This window comes from Gymnogyps californianus, chromosome 15 (genome assembly GCF_018139145.2).
Source record: "Gymnogyps californianus isolate 813 chromosome 15, ASM1813914v2, whole genome shotgun sequence".
Taxonomy (NCBI): Eukaryota; Metazoa; Chordata; class Aves; order Accipitriformes; family Cathartidae; genus Gymnogyps; species Gymnogyps californianus.
Window position 1 is genome coordinate 7471916 of NC_059485.1, and position 18788 is coordinate 7490703.

At 42.5% G+C, this 18788-nt stretch overlaps 1 protein-coding gene across 2 annotated transcripts in view; it reads right to left on the reverse strand.

Annotated features, from left to right (window-relative positions):
* Positions 1-3166: 3166 nt before the first annotated feature.
* The window catches only part of FAM20C (FAM20C golgi associated secretory pathway kinase), a 59838-nt gene continuing 44216 nt past the window's right edge, over positions 3167-18788 (reverse strand). For both annotated transcript variants that reach the window (XM_050905933.1, XM_050905932.1), the window contains 7 exons: positions 17854-17946; positions 15960-16075; positions 7674-7854; positions 6955-7064; positions 5297-5378; positions 5144-5203; positions 3167-4313 (listed from right to left, as the gene is read on the reverse strand). In XM_050905933.1, coding sequence (XP_050761890.1) covers positions 4061-4313; positions 5144-5203; positions 5297-5378; positions 6955-7064; positions 7674-7854; positions 15960-16075; positions 17854-17946 — 895 coding nt within the window. In that variant the 3' untranslated portion in view covers positions 3167-4060. The remainder of the gene's footprint in view (positions 4314-5143; positions 5204-5296; positions 5379-6954; positions 7065-7673; positions 7855-15959; positions 16076-17853; positions 17947-18788) is intronic.

Below are 18788 nucleotides of genomic sequence, written 5' to 3' on the forward strand. Positions count from 1 at the left end.
AAGTTCATTTTCAGTTCAGTGCCCGAAGGCAGCAGTCAGGCTGAAATCCCAGGTTCCCTCCTCCTACACAATGCTTCTTGCTGTTGCTTACATTGCAATCTCCTTGAGGCTTGCAGCTTGTATATACATCATGGGCTCTGCCCGGTACTGCTGATCACAACAGTGATATCTAATTCAAACAATGAGAGATTTTTTTTTTTTTTTTTAATTTGTGTGAATTTCCTTTGATGCTTAAATAACAGAAAAACAGCAAAACAAAATGAGGCTCTCATCTGAATTAGGAGAATACAGTAAGCTATTCTAGGCTATCAGATACAGTTGTAATTAGGTGCTTTTAGAAGTAGAATATCTATTTTTATCTGTTATTTATTGTGCATACTATATTTATTGTGCTGAACATGTTATGCCCCTGATAGACTACTGCAGATTTCTTGGTACGTTACTGCCTAGGTGCTGTTGCTACACCCATTTTTGAGATTCAGAGACAAACTAATTGGGTTCTGACATTTATTTATCTTCTTAGAGCGAATCTTTTTTGTCTGGTAGATATGTAGGATTCCTAAAGAGATGTTACACCGTGTCATGCTAATCCTCCTTAGCTCATGGATTACTGACCTAATGCACAATGACAGCCCTTTCAGAGCCATCGTCTCGCACTGTGGTAATCTGCTGTCACACGTGCGTGCCGAAGTGCACGCCCTCTGTACACCAAACTCACTGTGCCCTCCCTACAAGAACCCCCAAGAACAAGCTGTCCCTGTGCAAAGGCACCCTCAAATTGTACCCACTGCTGAGATGATAGCTTGGAAAGCCCTCATTGCCTGTAGAAGGATGCATTTCACCCTGGGAGAGCAACAGCCTTTGCCTAAAGGCTCTCAAAACCCATAAGATTTTCAGGAGAACAATTTCAGGCCGGCTGCTAGCTCTGTCTTGGGGCAATGCAGATGCACCCCGAAAGCGGAGGTTTGCCCCTCCTTGGGCTGTACAGAGCTATTCTCAAGGCTGTGTTAGCCCCAAGAGCTGAAAGGCAGAGCCACAAGTTCACTCCCCAGCTCCAGTTTCCCACCTGCCGTGCCCACTGACCCCTGCCCACATAGAATAGAAAAGAAATAGCAGAACAAGGCAACAATTCTTTTCCCTTCCCAAATACCTAGAAAATTAGTATGAGTCAAAGCTCTAGCTACCTGGCAGCATGAATGCAAACACATCAGAGCTTCCTGGTAGATACCAAGAAGCAGCTCCACAGCTTGTTTAATTAAATCAGCCCTTCCACTTCTTGCAATGTCCTCCAGATCAGTCCCATGTCCTCAGCTCCCCCAGCCACATGAAGGGCCTGAACTCAGCTCTTGCCTTTCATCACCTGAGCACCCTGCAGTGTATTTAAGCTTGCGCTGCTCAGGTGTGGTTAATTCACCCCAATGTCTTATCGGAGGCACAGAGGAAAGGAAACCTCTCCCAGCATCTTAGCTAATATCTCCCTTCTTCCAAGATGCTTGCGTGTCTCATGCCAAAGAAAAGCCTCCCCTTGAGCTTTTCTGTATGTCTAATTTAGGACTGGAAACAAGAAGAATTTTTGTAGGTCTAGAAAGCTGTAGCGCAGAGCTTGCAAGGGGAAGCATCAAAGTTTAGGAAAGGAAAGAAACTGGAGACCCTGCAGAGCTGCTTACAATAATGCAAGGATGAGTGACCTTTAGTTAATTATTCTATAGAAACACTACTAATTCTGCTTATAGAAATTCAGAATCAGGTTCATAACAGTAAGTTTATATCCCTGACAGCACCAGGCAGCCTTCTGCAGAGACCTTCAGCTTGAACCACCCTGCCAGGAGCTCCTGACCTACAACCCAGCTTCTAAAGAACAAAGACCTTCGCTGCAGCTGCTCCTCTCCGAGCTAAGAGGCTGCTAAGTGCTGCTTTCCAAAAGAAAACCAGGTTTGCATACCCAGAGCCCCTGGCTGACCTGACCCCAGAAGCAAAAAGCAGAGCTGCACCGGGAAGGTGATTTTATAGCCCCTGTCTGCTGTCCTGGCACAATCTCATAGTGAGACAAAGCTGCACCTGCAGAAAAACCGCTGCCAGGCACTGAGGATAAAGCAAGGATAATATCACCCATTTAATCTTTTTACAATCCTGTGTTTCGGGTTTTTTGGCTAATGGGGAGAGCAAGCGGCAGTGCAAGTGCTGCATTACAGAGAACATCCTTGCTACCACAGGTGGGTCTTGGAAAGTGAAAAAAAGCCATGGGGTAACACAGAAATCTTCCAAGTTCATGGATAGTTGTATAATCTGAGATGTTCTGTTGTCTTTGTATGCCATATATGTGAGAGTCATGGGAATTTGAAATAGGCAGTAAAATAGTAAAAGACATATTTTTTTAGTGATAATATATCAACCTAAGAAGTGAATGAGACTATATAGCAGCTCTTTCTCTCATTCATAATTTTAATATGCTGAAATGCCTACATTTTAGTCTATCTGGCTACAAGCTTTTAAAGTGTATGTTTATAAATCCCTGAGAAGAAAGACATAAAATGAAACAAATGACAGCTTTGAATTATAGTTGTGATGAATATTGTCATAATAAATTCTCTCCTCACCCAAAAGAGCGACGAGGGATTCCTTCTGTACCACACCATGTTTTCACAAGTCAAATACAGCCACTTGTTCAATTTATAGCTTGCTTTTGGGCTGAAAGTCTCCACGCATATTACATGAACTCAGCTGAACATGACTCAAAACTATTTGGTTCAGAACACCGTGTTTCTAGATAATTTAGGCTGAGATTTTCTGGGTTGTGCAAGGGCTTTTGCTACCCAAGTCAGAGGCACTGACGTATCTAAATCCTCTGGGCAGCGTGTCAAGCTATAACCTTTTAGAGGTGCTGCTCTGCAGCTTGTTTCTACCACTATAATTGCAAGAAGAAGGGATGCTGAAATGATAGTCAAAAGAATGCCTTCATAGGAAAGCTTAGCCATTTTCAACACCATGGTCCTTATCGGAGTTGTAATGGATATTAATCACCAATTTCCTACTTTAGCTCAATTGGCTGTTGCTACAAAAGAGGACGACAATTTAAACAACTACTTCTGGGATACCTGGCTGGTGTGCCCAGCTTTGCTCTGAACAAGACTTCCAGTGAAAAATGAATCCATTTAGACACGATGACTACACATTTTGCCATATCTTTATTGCACTTTTACCACGTTGCAAACAATTCCACAAAAATGCTGCAAAAGTAAGCCTAGAGCTGCTGAAAGCAGCTTTTTACCCATATATGTATATATTTACACAAAACTATCAAAAGCAAAGTTGAAAAGTAGCAGCTCAGCTATGATAGTCTAGAAAGATAAGAGCTGCCACCTCCTTATGGACAAATAGTACAACTTGTCATTTTACATCACTTTGTAAAACCAACATTCAAGTATTCCTGTCAATGCACAATTAGTGAAATTCCCTTCTGGTAACCACTGTATTCATTATTATTATTATAATAATTATTATTTTTTGCCTTTAAAAGTTCATAATGCCTTAACCCTTTAAATGCTGAGTAGCTGGGGGAAAAAAAGCATCAATTTAAATAAGATACAGTGGATTAGAGCACTTAAAGGGTTAACACAAAATACTAAGTGGACTGTCACCACAAATAAAGTGTGAGTCACAAAACTATGCCATCCCTCTTAGTTAAATTTGGTAGGTAGGTCTGGGGTTTCATAGATATACCATATATAAATACAAAATATTAAGTAAAGGCCTCCTTTCTATACAAAAAGGACAGGAGGCGTTTTGCTATCAGACTGTTGTCTGTCAATGAGCATTTTCTGAATCTTTTCATAATCTCTCTTTAGGAACTAATGAAAAGCATCACGTTAGACTTACTTTTCTTAATGAACTAATCCTTTGCAGAGTCTACACTTTACCTACTTTGGGAACAATTATATCTCATTTCTGAATTCACTGAATTCACAAAGTGGCATACACAGTCTTTTGCAAGACTTTTTTTTTCTTTTTCCTCTTTGAATCTTCTTTACTTGGCTGGTAAAAACGTAGTCTTGCGATTTCACTACCTCTCGGTCGTAACAGTGTTAACATCAGTGTTAAAGTCATTTTCAACCACATTGTCATAACCATCCTTTTCTATACAGTCACTAACAGCCTTGAGGACAATCCGCAGCCGCCTGTCCATCGCCTCCAAGTGAGGCTGGTAGAGAATGGGAGCTATTTTATCTTTTAGTAAAGATTCCTTCATCAAGAGACTGAGTTTGTATTCCTCCTTGGCTAACAACTGTAATCGCAGATAGGTAGACTTCCTTATTCTAAGAGAAAAAGGAGAAAAAAAAAATGCAAATCAGTATTTTCATCACTATTGATCCTGACAGGGCTAAAAGGCTTATAGTCAGCACAGCAATAATCGTGTAAAAACCTTATCATGTGATCTGAAATGATGAGAACCAGGCACTGTCACAGTCCTAATGAGCAGCTGGCATTGTCACCTCGCCAGTGATCTTTGGGAGCCCTTAGAGGTGGAGAGGTTTTGGAGCACAGCTCTACAGTCAAGTACAGGCAGCCTCCATGTTCCTCAGCTGGGTAAGGCACCAACTGGATCTGGTGCAGCATCCATAGGGTCATGCCCGTCTTGGCAATGATGACATGCATGACACACGTGGCATTGAGCTGGGGCATGGGCGCTGGCCGCGGAGGCTCCCGCTAGCTCACCCTGCAGGGATGCCCAGAGCCTCCGCAGACACAGAGCTCACCCTGTGTCCCAGTCGTGCAAAACTGAAACTCGAAATGTCACCTGTCCTCTCTGAAAAGCCTGGCCATGGGCACCGAGGAAAGCCGTTGTGAAGCACTTGAACAAGCTGGGCTAAGTTTTGCCACTTGACTTCCATGGGATGCCTATTTTGTCTTAATAAAGCCTCTCTCACAACAGCTCACAGCCACGTTCCTGCAAGGTCCTGATCTCAACAAAGCACTTAACGTGTTAGTGCCAACGCTCAGGCCTCGCTTGGGTCAGGCTCCCTGGGCAGGATCATAACATCTCCTCCTCTCCATGGTATACAAGAAAAGATTCACTTGAGCATTTCAGTCCTATTAGTAGAAACAACTGTACAAAATGGGAAACAACTCCAGAGGTGAAACGTACCTGCAGCACTGGTTTAAAGGCACCAATATGGAAAGTTCATCATGGGAATATTTTCCAAACCTATTTAAAGATAAGAGCAAGAACATGACAAAGGCTGTTTTAAGGACTAACTTTTTTCTTTTTTTCCCCAGAAAGATTATTAAAGTTACTTACCCTCTTCCATTATCTAAGTGGATAATAAATGTTTCATTTCCAAACTTCTCAAAGGTTTCATAGTGATGTCGATCCATGTTACCTATGGAATAAAGACAAAAAAAAGACCATTCTCACTCTGGCTTGCTGCTGAGCCTGCAGGCCAGGATAATACAAAAGCCACGGTTCAGCGAGAAGCCCAGTGCTCCCCAAATGAGACAACTGTGTAGGGCAGAGAAAGAAATGGATCTACTGAGCTCATTTGCTTCTACTGTGGAAACCCTGAAGTGTGCAATACTGGAAGACGGGCTGTTATGCCTCTGGGAGCTTTTCAGGCTCTCTGTAGCTTTTATACTTAAGCTTTAGAGGACCCATCAGGAGACAAAGCCAACCTTCCCACCCTCCAGCAACCCTTCTGGGGTACGCCAAGGAAATCCCTCTCAAGTACGATGGCATCTCAACTGTTTGGGGAGCCTGGTCATCCATGAGGTAGCTATGTCCTAAGCCAGCAGAGCTTCATTGGTGAAAACGAGCCCTGCTGCTCCAGCCCTGGGTCAGTACGGCGTGCAAAGCAGCCCTGGTACGTGTGCCGGGTGCGAGGCTTAGCTTAGGGAGGGGAAAATGCATCGTTCAAGCAGGGATGTTAATCCATATGACTTTGCTAATATTGTATTAAAGTATTTGAACCACGACCGAACATCCTGTTTTTCCTCTAATAAGAACTTTGTCCAAATTTCTGGCTGCCTGGAAAGCCAAAACGATATTATGGCTCTAACATATGGATCAGGATGCTACTGCAGTGGTAAAGCTGAACCGCTCTCTTTGGGCACCCATGGCAGGCAGATGAGTGATCTGCTTTTTAAGGTCAATGTGCAGAGTACTGGTGCCAAGCTATGAATTTTGTCTTCATGGCGGGGGTCTTGAGCCATTTATAGATGCCACATACGGCTCCTGAGCTGTGATTTGGCCTCTCGTGCTGCAGCCTATTGCAGAAATCTCAGTAGTGGCAATGGCAGAGGGTATGTATGTCCATGCTGGCATGTGTCCGAGAATCAAGTATGTATGTTGGCACCGTACAGGTATATTAGCTGCAGCAGAACAGGTTTCATATGAGAATGTCTCAGTGTTAACCACTGAGTAGGCTTGGAATAGGTCACTATTACCTGCTTGTTAATAATTATTTTATTCCAATCAGGTTACATAAACAGAAAAAACTTCCTGCTAAATACCACAGTAGCCTTTGTGACAAAGCAACACCGCTTTTTTTTCCCCCTCTGACAGTTTTTAGAGCAAGCAGCAGTGTATGCTACTGCAGGTTGAAAACAATGTGCCAATAATGAACAGTCCTTGCATGTGCATCCAGGAGCCGTACATTACAACGGTAAAGCACTCACTAAAGCAAACTGTGACGCCCTTAACTGTTGTGAAGGAGACTAGCCTGACCTGCGTTCATCATCACTCTGCATTTCTGAACATCTTTGTTCCTTTAATCTGCACTGATGCGAATACATAACCATGTAAATCTGCATTTTCTCATAATCATCTAGAACAGCACATACAGTAAATGCAGCTTCAACCACGCTTTAGCAAACTGCTGAGCTATGCAGAGTGGTGTAGAAAGAAATGGTTCTTATTCTAATTAAATGTTGCATTTAATTTTTGAAAGAGATGAAACATACCCATTAGGAAATCAAAAACTGTCATATCCATTATATCCAGAATTCTGGTCCCACTGTCATACGGGGGTGTTTGTTTAACCTCTTCACAATAATCTGGATCAACTTCCCATCTGGAAAAGCCAATATTTTGATATTTTATGTGACATACAAAGCTTACTGAGTATCACAAAAAAATGTTACTTTGCAAAGATCTAGTTGTATCACGTTCGATTGAGGGCAGGGTCAGGTAGAGGCAGCAAATTCTTCAGGCTGCTTCCAGTAATGCAGGCAACCGATAAAGATTTTGACTGATGAAAAAGGAAGAAAATCACAAGATTGAAAACTATCTGGCTAATAGCTTCAAGATTTAGGAGACCAGCTGCACCATCAGTCATATGATGAGAACATCTGAGACTTGTTTAGGGCTACTGATAGCAGTGAATCTTTCTCCCTCTGATAGGACTTAGACAGGTCCCATTGCATCCTGTCAAAGCCACTGGAGGTATCTGTTCCACGAGGGAATTATGCCATTGAAGGTCCTTTCAGGTTCAGGACCATAAGCTGGAGCTCCTTGCAAGTGTAAGTACTCTGTCCCTTCCCAGGAGCTGAACCCGCTGAAGAAATACAGATGCTCTCCTAAGCCTCAATGCTTTAGATCAGGCAAGGGCAGTAACTGCATCACTGTTTCATTTTCCTATCGCCCTTTGCAGCTGGTGGACCCTTTGCTCACCACTACTCACTCTGCTTTCTTGCGCTTGTGGTAGGAACGTCTCCAAGGGTTTCTCCAGGTTTTCCTTTTAGCTAAAGACAAATCAGGTAGGAAAGCAGCCAGAGACCCTTCAATCTGATCTGGTTTTCCACACAGGGCGTGCTCTGTTGAGCAGTAGTAGGAGCATTCCCCATAGAAGCAGATGTTGTTGGCTGGCAAATAAAGGAAAAGATGTTTTAAAACTTACCCTTAAATTAGCGTTCAAGAATTCATAAAAGCACTGATGTATGTATAAGCAGAAATAAATCTCAGACCCAAAACCCTGTTACCACACATAGTTTTCTTCCACTGAAACCACTAGAAAGACATTCATTTCAGTGGCTGGGATCATGCCCTATGCTGAGCTCTCTGTGACTATTTCCAGCCTATTTATATTCCAAAATACCAATTTTTTTTTTTTTTAATCCTTTCCCTTCTCCTTTCATTTTCCCAGACTGATACATCCTTTGGGATATATTTGTTACCCCAGGCTGGAACCCCAAATCCCACAGCTGAACAAGTGGCACGTGCCCAAAATTAAGTCGCCTTTCAAAATCTTGGCTCGTTTCTTTAGGAACAGACAACAACATTTCATTCATTTACTTGCTGATATGAGAAGAACTGGCAGTTTTACTAGAGAATTGTTTACCATGAAGACTGATGGGAGTATGTGTGGAAGGTGGAAATAGCACAGATGTAACTCTGTCAGCACACATCTCAAACATAAATTTCTTTCTCCGCACATCACGTTACTCCAACAACCACAGAAAAAGAACCTGCAGCAGGTTTTGGAACGTGTGTTACCTTAAAACCTCCCCAAAGCTGCCACCACATATTTCTGTACCAACAGGAACACCCGCCTCTTTACAAGAACCCCCTTCCCATGTGAATTCACTGGAGGGGGAGAGAGCAGCTCATCCCCAAACCCCACCAGCGTTGGACTATGAACAAGAACAGGAGCACAATGCTGATCTTCTTGTTGGTGTGCTACAACTCTTTTGACATTGCTTTATGCACATAAAATGTCATTTGAGCAAGACTGTGCCCTTTCCTTATGGTAATGCATAAAGCTGAGAAGTCACATTGCTTCCTAATTCCCCACAAGGCCTCTAAATTCAAATATTGCTTCTGAGCTACTCTCCCTTTGGGCAGGATCAGTACAAATGAGGCAGAAAGGGCTGGTGAATAGAGGGAGGTGATTTTCTGCCTGCCTCAGAAGACCATGCAGCTCGAAAAGGTAAGCTGGTGGGTTTTCATGGCAGCGATGCCCTGCAGCACGCCGCCCTGCACATCACCATGACGTCCCCCTGGTCCAGACCCAACCTACGGCTGGCAAAGTGCCTGGCGGAGATGGTACACTGCCGGTGGGCAATGCAAGGGGGACGATGAGTCAAGAGGACAGGGAGCAACACTCGTCCCGGTGCTACAGAGGTAACAGGAGGGAGGGAGAAACAGGGCAAGGAGCTGCGACTGGGGAAAGGGGAGGAGGAGAATGTGCAAGAATAATAAGGTCTCGTGATGTTTTTGATTGTATTAATTAACTGCATTATCCGAGACCAACTGCTAACCTTGGAATTACATCCTATAGTTGGACTAAAAGGCTGGTGTGTTACTACTTGACAGTTTGTCTCAGCTCTTCACTTCCAAGCCTCTATTGATGGCCATCAGATTTCTCAATTAAATTGTGATTACTTTACTCTGGACACAGCCTTTTCAAAACCCTCCGTCATGACTGACTCATAAGGGCCACCCATCTATTTGTGCTCAGGAACAACTCCAACCCGAACTGTATATTTACATTCACAGGGTTGGCTCATACCAGTTAAATACATCCTGACTCAGTCCAGAAATACTTACCCTGTGGTCAAAAACCTCGCTGACAATTACTGAAAGAAAAGTACTTCAGGGAAGAGAAAATGAAGAACAGAAATTAAAAAAGGAAGGAAGGGAGCACTCAGCATGTCTATACTTTTAATTCTGTAATTTAAAGTGTTTTACCAGGCAGAATATCCTTTCTTAAAAACTATTTTAAAAGCTTTTTCTTACATAGAAGGCATATTTAGTCCCCTAACATTTTAATTAAAGGAACAGTAGTTCGAGACTTCCCATGAGCTAAGAAATGACCATGTCCTTGGCTGATAAGCCACTCAGCCTGCCTATTTCCTATGAACCCCAGCACGAATCTTGGTGCTGCTCATCACACGATACGCCTATTAACTTCTAAACAGAAACCCTACTCATTTTTCCTTTTAAGCAACTCAGTAATATAATGCATATCACTGACAGTGAAGTTTTGAAAACCTTTTTACAAATAACATGGGAAAAGAGCAATCATGGTTAGGGAAACTCAGGCTGGAAGGGACTCTGGAGGCCTCTAGTCCAAGCTACAGCTTCAGGCCAGCTTCTCCAGGTTAAAAAAATCTGAAACCTTCAGCTTCTCCTCGTACACCAGATGCACCAGCTCCAGGACCATCCCAGTGGCCCTCCTTTAGACTCACTCATGTCATTAGTCTAAAATCAAGTGTAAAGTCAACGCCTAGACAAACCCAACCCAATGCAAGCCTTGGGCGCGCTGCCCTGCAGCCTGTAACCTCTCACGGGTTTCCTTTTCAAAAATGCTGTCGCTGCATGGACTTGGCATAGCTTTTGCAGGGCTAACACAGGTGCCTCAACTTCGCCTTTGATCATCCTGGCAAAACCAGGAGGGCTTCATGCCTCCCTGTGAACCTCTTCCATAATTCAGGATGAAAGTGAAGAGTTGTCCAAGCACTCATGGGCAGCCGCTGCCAGCTGCAGACGGCCTGCCAACGGGAGGATCATACTGGGCCATTTTAGGAAGGTTGGGATATTCTCAGCCAATAAAAACTGGGGAGAAACATCTGTGATTTATACCCTTAAAAGAATTATTGCAGACAAAATATTTCAAGGGGTTCCAGGCTGCCACAAGGGATGATTTACAAGAAATCACACACAGATGCTGCTTGCTGCAGGCTAGCACAGAAAAGTTAGGAGATATAAAGAGATCCCTTATTTGCTGGGTGCCTGCTGCCTCGGTGGGAAGGTAGGGCTCTCCCCTGCGCTGCAGTGAGGATTTATGTTTCCACCGATTTGAAGCTGCAGTGGGGCTTGTGCTCCAATTCAGCTGTGTCAGCATCACCTGCTCGTCTGTGGAGGGAGGGAACCCATGCAGATTTATCTTGATCGCCTGAGAAAATTTATCTTTGAGGGCTTCTATGACCTGACTTCCACCTGGCAGCGGGAAGCTGATGCTCGGTTATCTGCCGCCGTAACAGTTTTGTAAAGAGCAATGCCCCTCCTGCGCTATCACAGCCTCTGCTGCTCGCTATGTAAATCTGACCTTTCAAAAAAGGAATTATATTAAACATAGCATTTTGCACAGTGGGAAGATAAATACTGTGTTTAATAGTTTGCTCTGAATTTAACTTTGGGAACAATGAAACCCTGCTCAATATTGTCAACGAAAGCAACTGGGACTAATCATTTGACAGTAATCACACATTCGTATCCAGACAAATCTTCAGGAGAGCTCGGGGGCTATGGCAGCGGTGGCATTCGCTGCTGCAGAGTGACACAGCTAGCACATGTGCTGCCTGCACCACGCCGGAACGTTCATCCCCGCTCCTGCTGGGCTCCTCCAGCTATTGATTTTCCCACAGAGCCCCCATCGCCTGCAACGGGAGTCCAGTCCTCCGAGCGATGGCAGGATGCGTCCTGTCATTAAGACAGCAAACTTGCAGTAAAATCACAAGTGTATTTCTCGGTGAGTAGTTACTTTCAATGGCAAAGCTTCTTCTGCCAGCTGTTATTCTCCCTGGGGGCTCACACCTGTGGTACTTACTCTCCGTTGCTCCTGTCTGATTTCTGGGGGTAGTGGAGGTGAAAGGATGCTGTATCTCAAGTTACTATTAAAGAAATTAACTGCTTTGATTGATACAGAATAAATACGCTGATATGTCTACCCTAGTTCTTATATACAGGCAGTGAGATGAAGCAGCCTGAATTATCTGGGGAAACATTCATTTTTAAGGTTTCTTAAAAATGTAGAAAAAAGAGAGGTGCTAAATATAGAAAAACACAGTTCTCATTTAAGACTGCAAGGTGCAGTAGCAAGCCTCTTTCTTTGAAACCTAAGTAGGTGACCCACATTCTGCACAGCAGGCTGAGGGTGAAATTCCAGCTAGAGACACAAGCCCAGTGCTTCACCAGCAATCCCAAGCTAAGAGCAGGGTTTGGCCTTTCAAAGGCAAAAATAAGAAAGAAAGGGGAGATGAGGTCTATTGGAGTGCGGTCCTTCTCCTCCCATTAAAATTGCCCAGCCCACATGTTCCTCTCTCATCTGATACAGGTGTTTCTGTACAGACCCCCATCCCGAAGTACACCTGCAAAAGAAGCGACTGTCAGGAATTTGTGCTCCTGCAGAGTGGGTAGAAATGGCAACAGTGGCAGTGCTGGCAAACCAGAAAGGGAGGGATGTTTATACATGCTGAAATGTTCAAATGCTGGGAATTTGCAACATGCAAACTCCTTCTTCATTAAAAAACAAAATTGTTTCCCCAAAGCACTAGAGAGGCAAGAGAATCCCGAGCGGTGTTGCAAATGTCTGATTTTCATTATCTGAGGATGAATGGATACAATTCGTAATGAAATCCACACAAAAATCATGGTCTGGCGATCGAAACTCCAACTAATTACAACAATTAAGAATCAGAGTGTCTGTGTACTCATCCGCACATTTTCTGTGCGTCATCCTGATAGCTGAACAATAATTCTTCTCAGGAAGAAAAGGAACAAGTGGAGATACCTTAAAGCAAATTGCTTGGCAGAGCAATTCTTTTATTGAGATTTGCATGACTGTTAATAGAGGACATTCAGCAAGCCTGTGCAATTGGAGCACTGGAAAGAATCCTGAATATTTACTAAAGCAATGCATGAAAAGATCTTTCTTTTACCTGCTCAAAATAATAGCTAATTCAGAATTGCTATTGTTTGCTGAGAGAGGAAAAAAAAATCCATAATCCCTTGGAATTGGTTAATATGAACAAAAACATAGTGCTTACTAGCTGTGTAACATTGATTTCTTTAAGCTGCTGCCTCAATTACTTCCAAAACGAAGGCTGACATCATTAATATGTCTCTTTTTTCCTAGCAAATTACCATTCATTTGTAAGAGTAGCAGGGCTACTGCAGTCTGCCCTACTGCAAAGGATGTAAAATTAATTTAAATAATTACTGACCTAATTCCATTTCTCATGTTTAGCTCAAACTGCCTGGCAGTGCACTTTTCTGCAATCTGCTTTCTCTCTGAATGCAGCCTAATGCATCGACTGACCTGTCTGCTCACAGCCATTTCCACTTTCCAATGGAAGAATCGATGCCGCTCTGCAGTGTGCTCTGAAGCTACAACTGCCTGTGGCTTCCTGGCAGTAAGAGGCCCTGATTTCCGTGCCTGATGGGACAAGTGAGATGGCCCAGGCGTGGAAATGCAGTCAGGTTTCTTCTGACACATCCCTGCACTGGTCCAGGGAATAACGCAGTGTATTGATGAGCGTCATCAATATTTACCCTCTGAGGGTTTCCACTGCAAACAGTGGTCTCCCAGCCTGAGAGGAAGAGCTTTGTATAAAATCAATTACATTTAGTGCTCGTTTAATTTTAAGAGATGTATATGGGTGCGTGGAGAGGGATACATTGCCAGCAGACACAGTGTGTTCCCATGACCATTAATTGTCACTGAGCGCTGCTGGGGATGCAGATGCAGAGACACAGCCACTGAAAGGGAGTCCCAGAGGAGCCTCGACAGCTTAATGCTATGCACTTAATGAGTGCATAGACTGGTTCTTGCAAGTATCCATATGGCACACCTCAATTTCTCAGCTTTGTAACCAGTTCTCCCTCAAAACCAAGTGACTTTGCTGTCCCTCATCTGCCAGAGGGGACAAGCCAGCCTCTTCCAGTCTTCCCCAGGCTCCCCGCTCCCTCTCCATCCTCACCTCCCCAGGCCATGGTGCTCATCCCAGCACCCTCCTCTTTTCCCTTTTCTGCCCTTAATCTGCTGCTTGAGCTGCCTGCTAGGTTTGTGAATTTGTTTCTAAATGCTTAATTTAGGACCTTTATTACTTTTTCATTAAGCATTAATTAATGCCTGCCTCTTAAGGTCAGTATGAAATACAAGACGGAGGTTGGGTATATGTTAATGCGAATCCGACTAATTAAACTGGGGACTTGTAGGGAAGAACTCTGACAAGTAACCAACATGATTTAAGTAAAGTATATTGATTTAGGAAATGTAAAATTGAAAGAAAAATTAATTGCTTAAGTGTTTTATTCTCCAGAAAAGCCTGATTCATAGTTAATCAAATATTTTAATTGAATTTATCTGAGGCTTCTAAATAAATTTGAATAAAGGATTATGCTTGGATTGTCCTTTGGACGTCTGGAATTTCATAATGACAAGATAAAGATCTTCATCCGAACCAGCAGCCTTAACTCTGCATTGCCGTGCTCTGGCTGCTGTAAGCTGCTAAGTACTTGAGTACAGTTTTGTAATTCTCAGAAATCACTCAAGTTCACCCCTAAGCCTTGATATATAACCTGGGAAGACTAAAAAGCAAGCAAACCTACTAATCCGTGTCTTACTTGCTAAAATGGGAATAAAATGGCTTATATTTCAAATGAGCCAAAGTACCTTGTGCACATAAACAGTCACAAGATTTTTTCGCCATCTTTTGTGTGTGATTGCTTGCCTACAAAAAATCAAGGAAAAAAAAAATGTAGACAGAGAGAGACAGAGAGGGAGAGGGAGAGAAAGCAACTGAGGCACAAGTGCCTAGCTGGAGCACGCAGAAAAGTCTGCACATCAGGTTTGGTGAACACTGTCACCATGTACTGTCACCACGTACGACTGTACATGTAAAATTGGAGTGCTCGTAACACAGCGTAAGATGAAACCTTTGTAATTATGTAACGTATTTTACAAGTTAAGTTACTGGAATAAATAACTGTCTGCTCAACTGTGTCCTGCAGAGCTGAACATAAATATGAAGCTAAAAATAACAGCCATAATAATGACTTTATTGGTGATCACAAAAGTGTGATAAACATTTTAAGAGAGAAAGCTCTGCAATGACAGGGCTCTGGTTTCTAGCTAACAGCAATAAATTACAGTTATGTCAGGAGAAACTGTAATTAAGTCTTTGGATCTTGACTTTAGGGATCTGGGATAAACAGCTTCTGGCCAATCACACACAGAGCAAGGGAGAGATCTCCAGAGATTTCTGCTCCAGATTGCCTGTTACACAAGTCACAGCCTGAGTTCAGCAAAGCACATTCGCACGCAGCTGAAATAATATAAGTTAAGCTCACTGGAACATAGCTACGTGCTTTAAATTGAACGTTTCCCTACATATTCTTTCTCTAAGAACATACTTAAGCATGTATTTTTGTGCCTTAACTCAGAGCCTTAATTTTTCCACCTCAGCATCCCAGATGCTAAACAGAGATGCTACCACTTTCTCCCACCCTTTGCCCATCTTTACCTATTCCAGTTGTATATTCTGGTGAGCAGGGCATGGTTTTACCCTGTGTTTGTAAAATTCCCACCCTGTGGAGCTCCATCCTTGGCTGGGGCCACCGGACGTTGTGAAAAGAGTGAAGAGTAATAGAGAGTGGTATCGGTTCCTGGGGTCGAGGGCTAGGAACAATTCAGGTCACTTCTACTCTGGCCTCTGCCCAGCGGAGAATTTGAGCTGGAAGCAGGACATGCTACACATCTATTTGCCTGGTTTTTTTTCAAACTCCTGTTGTAATAAAAACTGAAGTACATGACTCTGAGAAAATTAGGTTTTGGTCCTCCAGTCAAAACTGAGAAATAAATGCATCTGACCAACAGAAGTGACAGATCACATCGCAGTAGAAAAATAAGTCTAAATAACTAATGGGCTAAGTAATAAGGTTTTGGGTAAACTGAGAGCAACAGAAGAAATTGCTTTAGAAATTGCTCTACATAAAACATTTGTTGAATACATTGCTTTTGTGAACATAAAAGCCTGTCTCTGCGGATAATTTGTCAAGGGGAAAAGGCACTCAATTCAAAACAATCAAGTCTTCTTTGTAGGCTATGTCTCCACATTTATTTTTATTCAAAGGTCTAGAAGACAGTTCTATTAGAAATATCTGAGCAATTAAGCAATCTACACATCATTCCCTTAAGTACGTGTTCGGTGGGATAGAAAGAATATAGTGTTATTTCCAAGACTACCTGGTGAGATGAAAAATGTTCTCCACAGTTTCTTGTCACGAGTAACATCTCTTATTTCTCTCGTCATGTTAACCAGTCTACCTGCAACCGGTGGCACGCGACGGAAATCCAGGATCCTGGAAGAGAAAGAAAACAGATAGTTTATCTAAAGGATTAAAATATAATGATAGTGATAGGTTTTAGAAAGGTTCATTACACTCTGAAGGCACATTTATCTGTGGTCTTTAAGGAGTAAAAAGCCCATCAACTTTAAACTGGATAATCCTTTGTATAATATATGACAAAATACATCCTGAATATGATCAGCTCTGACTTGCCTACATAGTATGGAGCAGATGCAAAATACAGAGGAGTATGGGGACACATTGTTCCATGAAAAAAATGAAGATGCATAGAATTCTAGAAATAAGAGACAGTAGAAACTTACTTTGGACTTTTGCTACTTCAGAATTGTTAAAACATGCATTTGCTTACCAATTTTTTAAGTGACTTGAGGAATGGGATTTCATCCTCTTTCTTCCATAAACACCATCTAATAGTAATTTTTTTTCTGACAGTCTTAGTATTTGTTTGATTTATTTGCTTCTGCTCCTTTCTGTTTTAATACCCTTATACCAACCTAAACAATCTCCCTGAGACTAAAAATCTTCCCATGGGCAAAGAGCCTTTCTCTACCCCAAAGTCCCCCGCCTTAGGAGATCATTAAAAACTCCCTACGAAGCATTGCTATTAGGTACAGTAAAAGAGCAAAGTCTCCATACAAAGCCTCCCCATAGGTGGGATTTTTATGTCCACTGTCTGCTGGTAAGATTTTCTACATTGGGTAGCAACTGCTTTTTCTGCTTAGTGTGTGGATATTTAACATAGCTCCCTGCAGGAAATCCATTATTGTTTTTTCCTACAGCACCATCTGCTTAAAATGGCAGTATAAAATATAAAGCAGAAGGTATCAACACCAAGGTCAACAACAATAAAATATAGAAGATCCTTGAAGGATCTGACCGGGATGGCTCTTAATGGCAAATCTACCCTGTGCCACCCGCTGATAGGTTCCATTATCCTAACCATCAACCCAGAAGGCAGCAATACTACACGTACCCCCAAATAATTTGCGGCTCCAAAGCTTCAAGCTTTTGAAAGGATGTTTCTTGGCACTTCAGGGTGTGAAAGATGCTTCAGTTCTAACTCAGCCTGTGAAATGCCATGGTTTCTAGCCATACTGTTAATAATTCATCACTAATTATTAATTCCTGCTCCTAATCTGGGCAGGCTGAGAGGGCTGCAGTCCCTTCCCAGTCTTGGGGTATCCACCATACCCTGCACTAACTCTGCCTGGGGGGACATTTTCAGCTAACAGGAGCATGGGATGACCACCACTGCCCTCTCCTTCCCACTGCCTTGTGGCCCAAATATGCTCCTGATATGGGATGGCCGCAGCTTTTTGCTGTGAAACCAGAACTCCCTCCCCATCTCATTTATTCCTCTCTGAATACTCACACCGTTCCCCATGTCTCGCTCAGATTTGCATGCCCTGGAGCTAATTAGGGTGAGCCAGACTCCCGTCACACTTATGTGACATATTCCCCAGGAGATGGGTCCTCTCCATATGTGCTTCAAGATCACAGGGGAAATTCATTTCTCAGCTTCTCTTCAATATAATTTCTCTTTCTTTTTGAGAATTACTTATTGCCAGGTTTCTCATTCCCAGAGCAAGTCACATTTCCTAATTATTAATCTACCTTTCATCATCTGCCATTTCATTTATTCATGGCGTTTGCCCACCTTTGTTCCATTTTCCCCTTCTTTAAAAGCAATTCGGTTACAGGGCTGGCCAAGTGCAGAAACTTATCACAATATTTCCACTTTTCTTTTAATGCAAATCCATTTTACTTGCCTGTCCAAATGAAATGCTGCTATTTCTGCATTATGTCTTTCATAGTCTGAGAAATAAAAAAAGTCAGGTGGGGTTTCTTGTTCTCTGGTTTGTCTGCAAAGAAAAACAAGGAAAGTGTTTTAATGAAGGGTTAGCATTTCTAAGGAGCAGTACTCAGTCATCAGCATGTTATTCAGGAGTTCAGTATTGTTTGCGTAACGGAAGGCCTTTAAATACTTCATGTGTGCATTATTTGCCATGTAGCCTTCATTTTATCTTCTTTTTTAAACTGCTGTAACAAAAAAAATAGGAATTCAAGACTTGTGCATGCAGGCTGCTGTCACAAAGCTATTCCACTGAAGACTCTCGCTCTATTTAACAAGATCTGTTTTATCACTCTCAAACATTTCATTAGTGATAGTGGTGAAGACAATGTCATTTCATTAAATTATCATTAACTGTAATTATGAAATTTCCAAAAGTAATAACATTTTTCTTTCATCTTTGGCAGCCATGCAGCTCCTATCTAAAATATGACTCTCCCTTTGTATTACTTAGAGCCAAAAGTGACATGTTTTTCTCATTTCAGAAGAAATGGGATCATTGCAGTTTGACGGCCACGACACATGTCATGTTTCAAAGAACATTAACAAGACCGTGCTCCAGAGAGGATGCAGAATTTGTTGTTTCTTCAGTTTAAGAACCAATAAAAGATGTCATTCTGATGGAAAGAGACAGGCTAAAGCTGCAACATCGAACTCCATGGAAAATAGAAAGCTCTATATAACAGAGTAGCAAATCTTAGTCTCACTTTAGGCAATTTCCAGTCCTGATGGCTTTTGGATGGAGCACAATTGAGGCAGTTGACCAGTACCATGTCTGGGCCCCGCCTCAACCTGCACCATGCCCTATTCTGAAGTCTTAAATGGGAGATAAGCACTGCAAAGCTGTTCTGC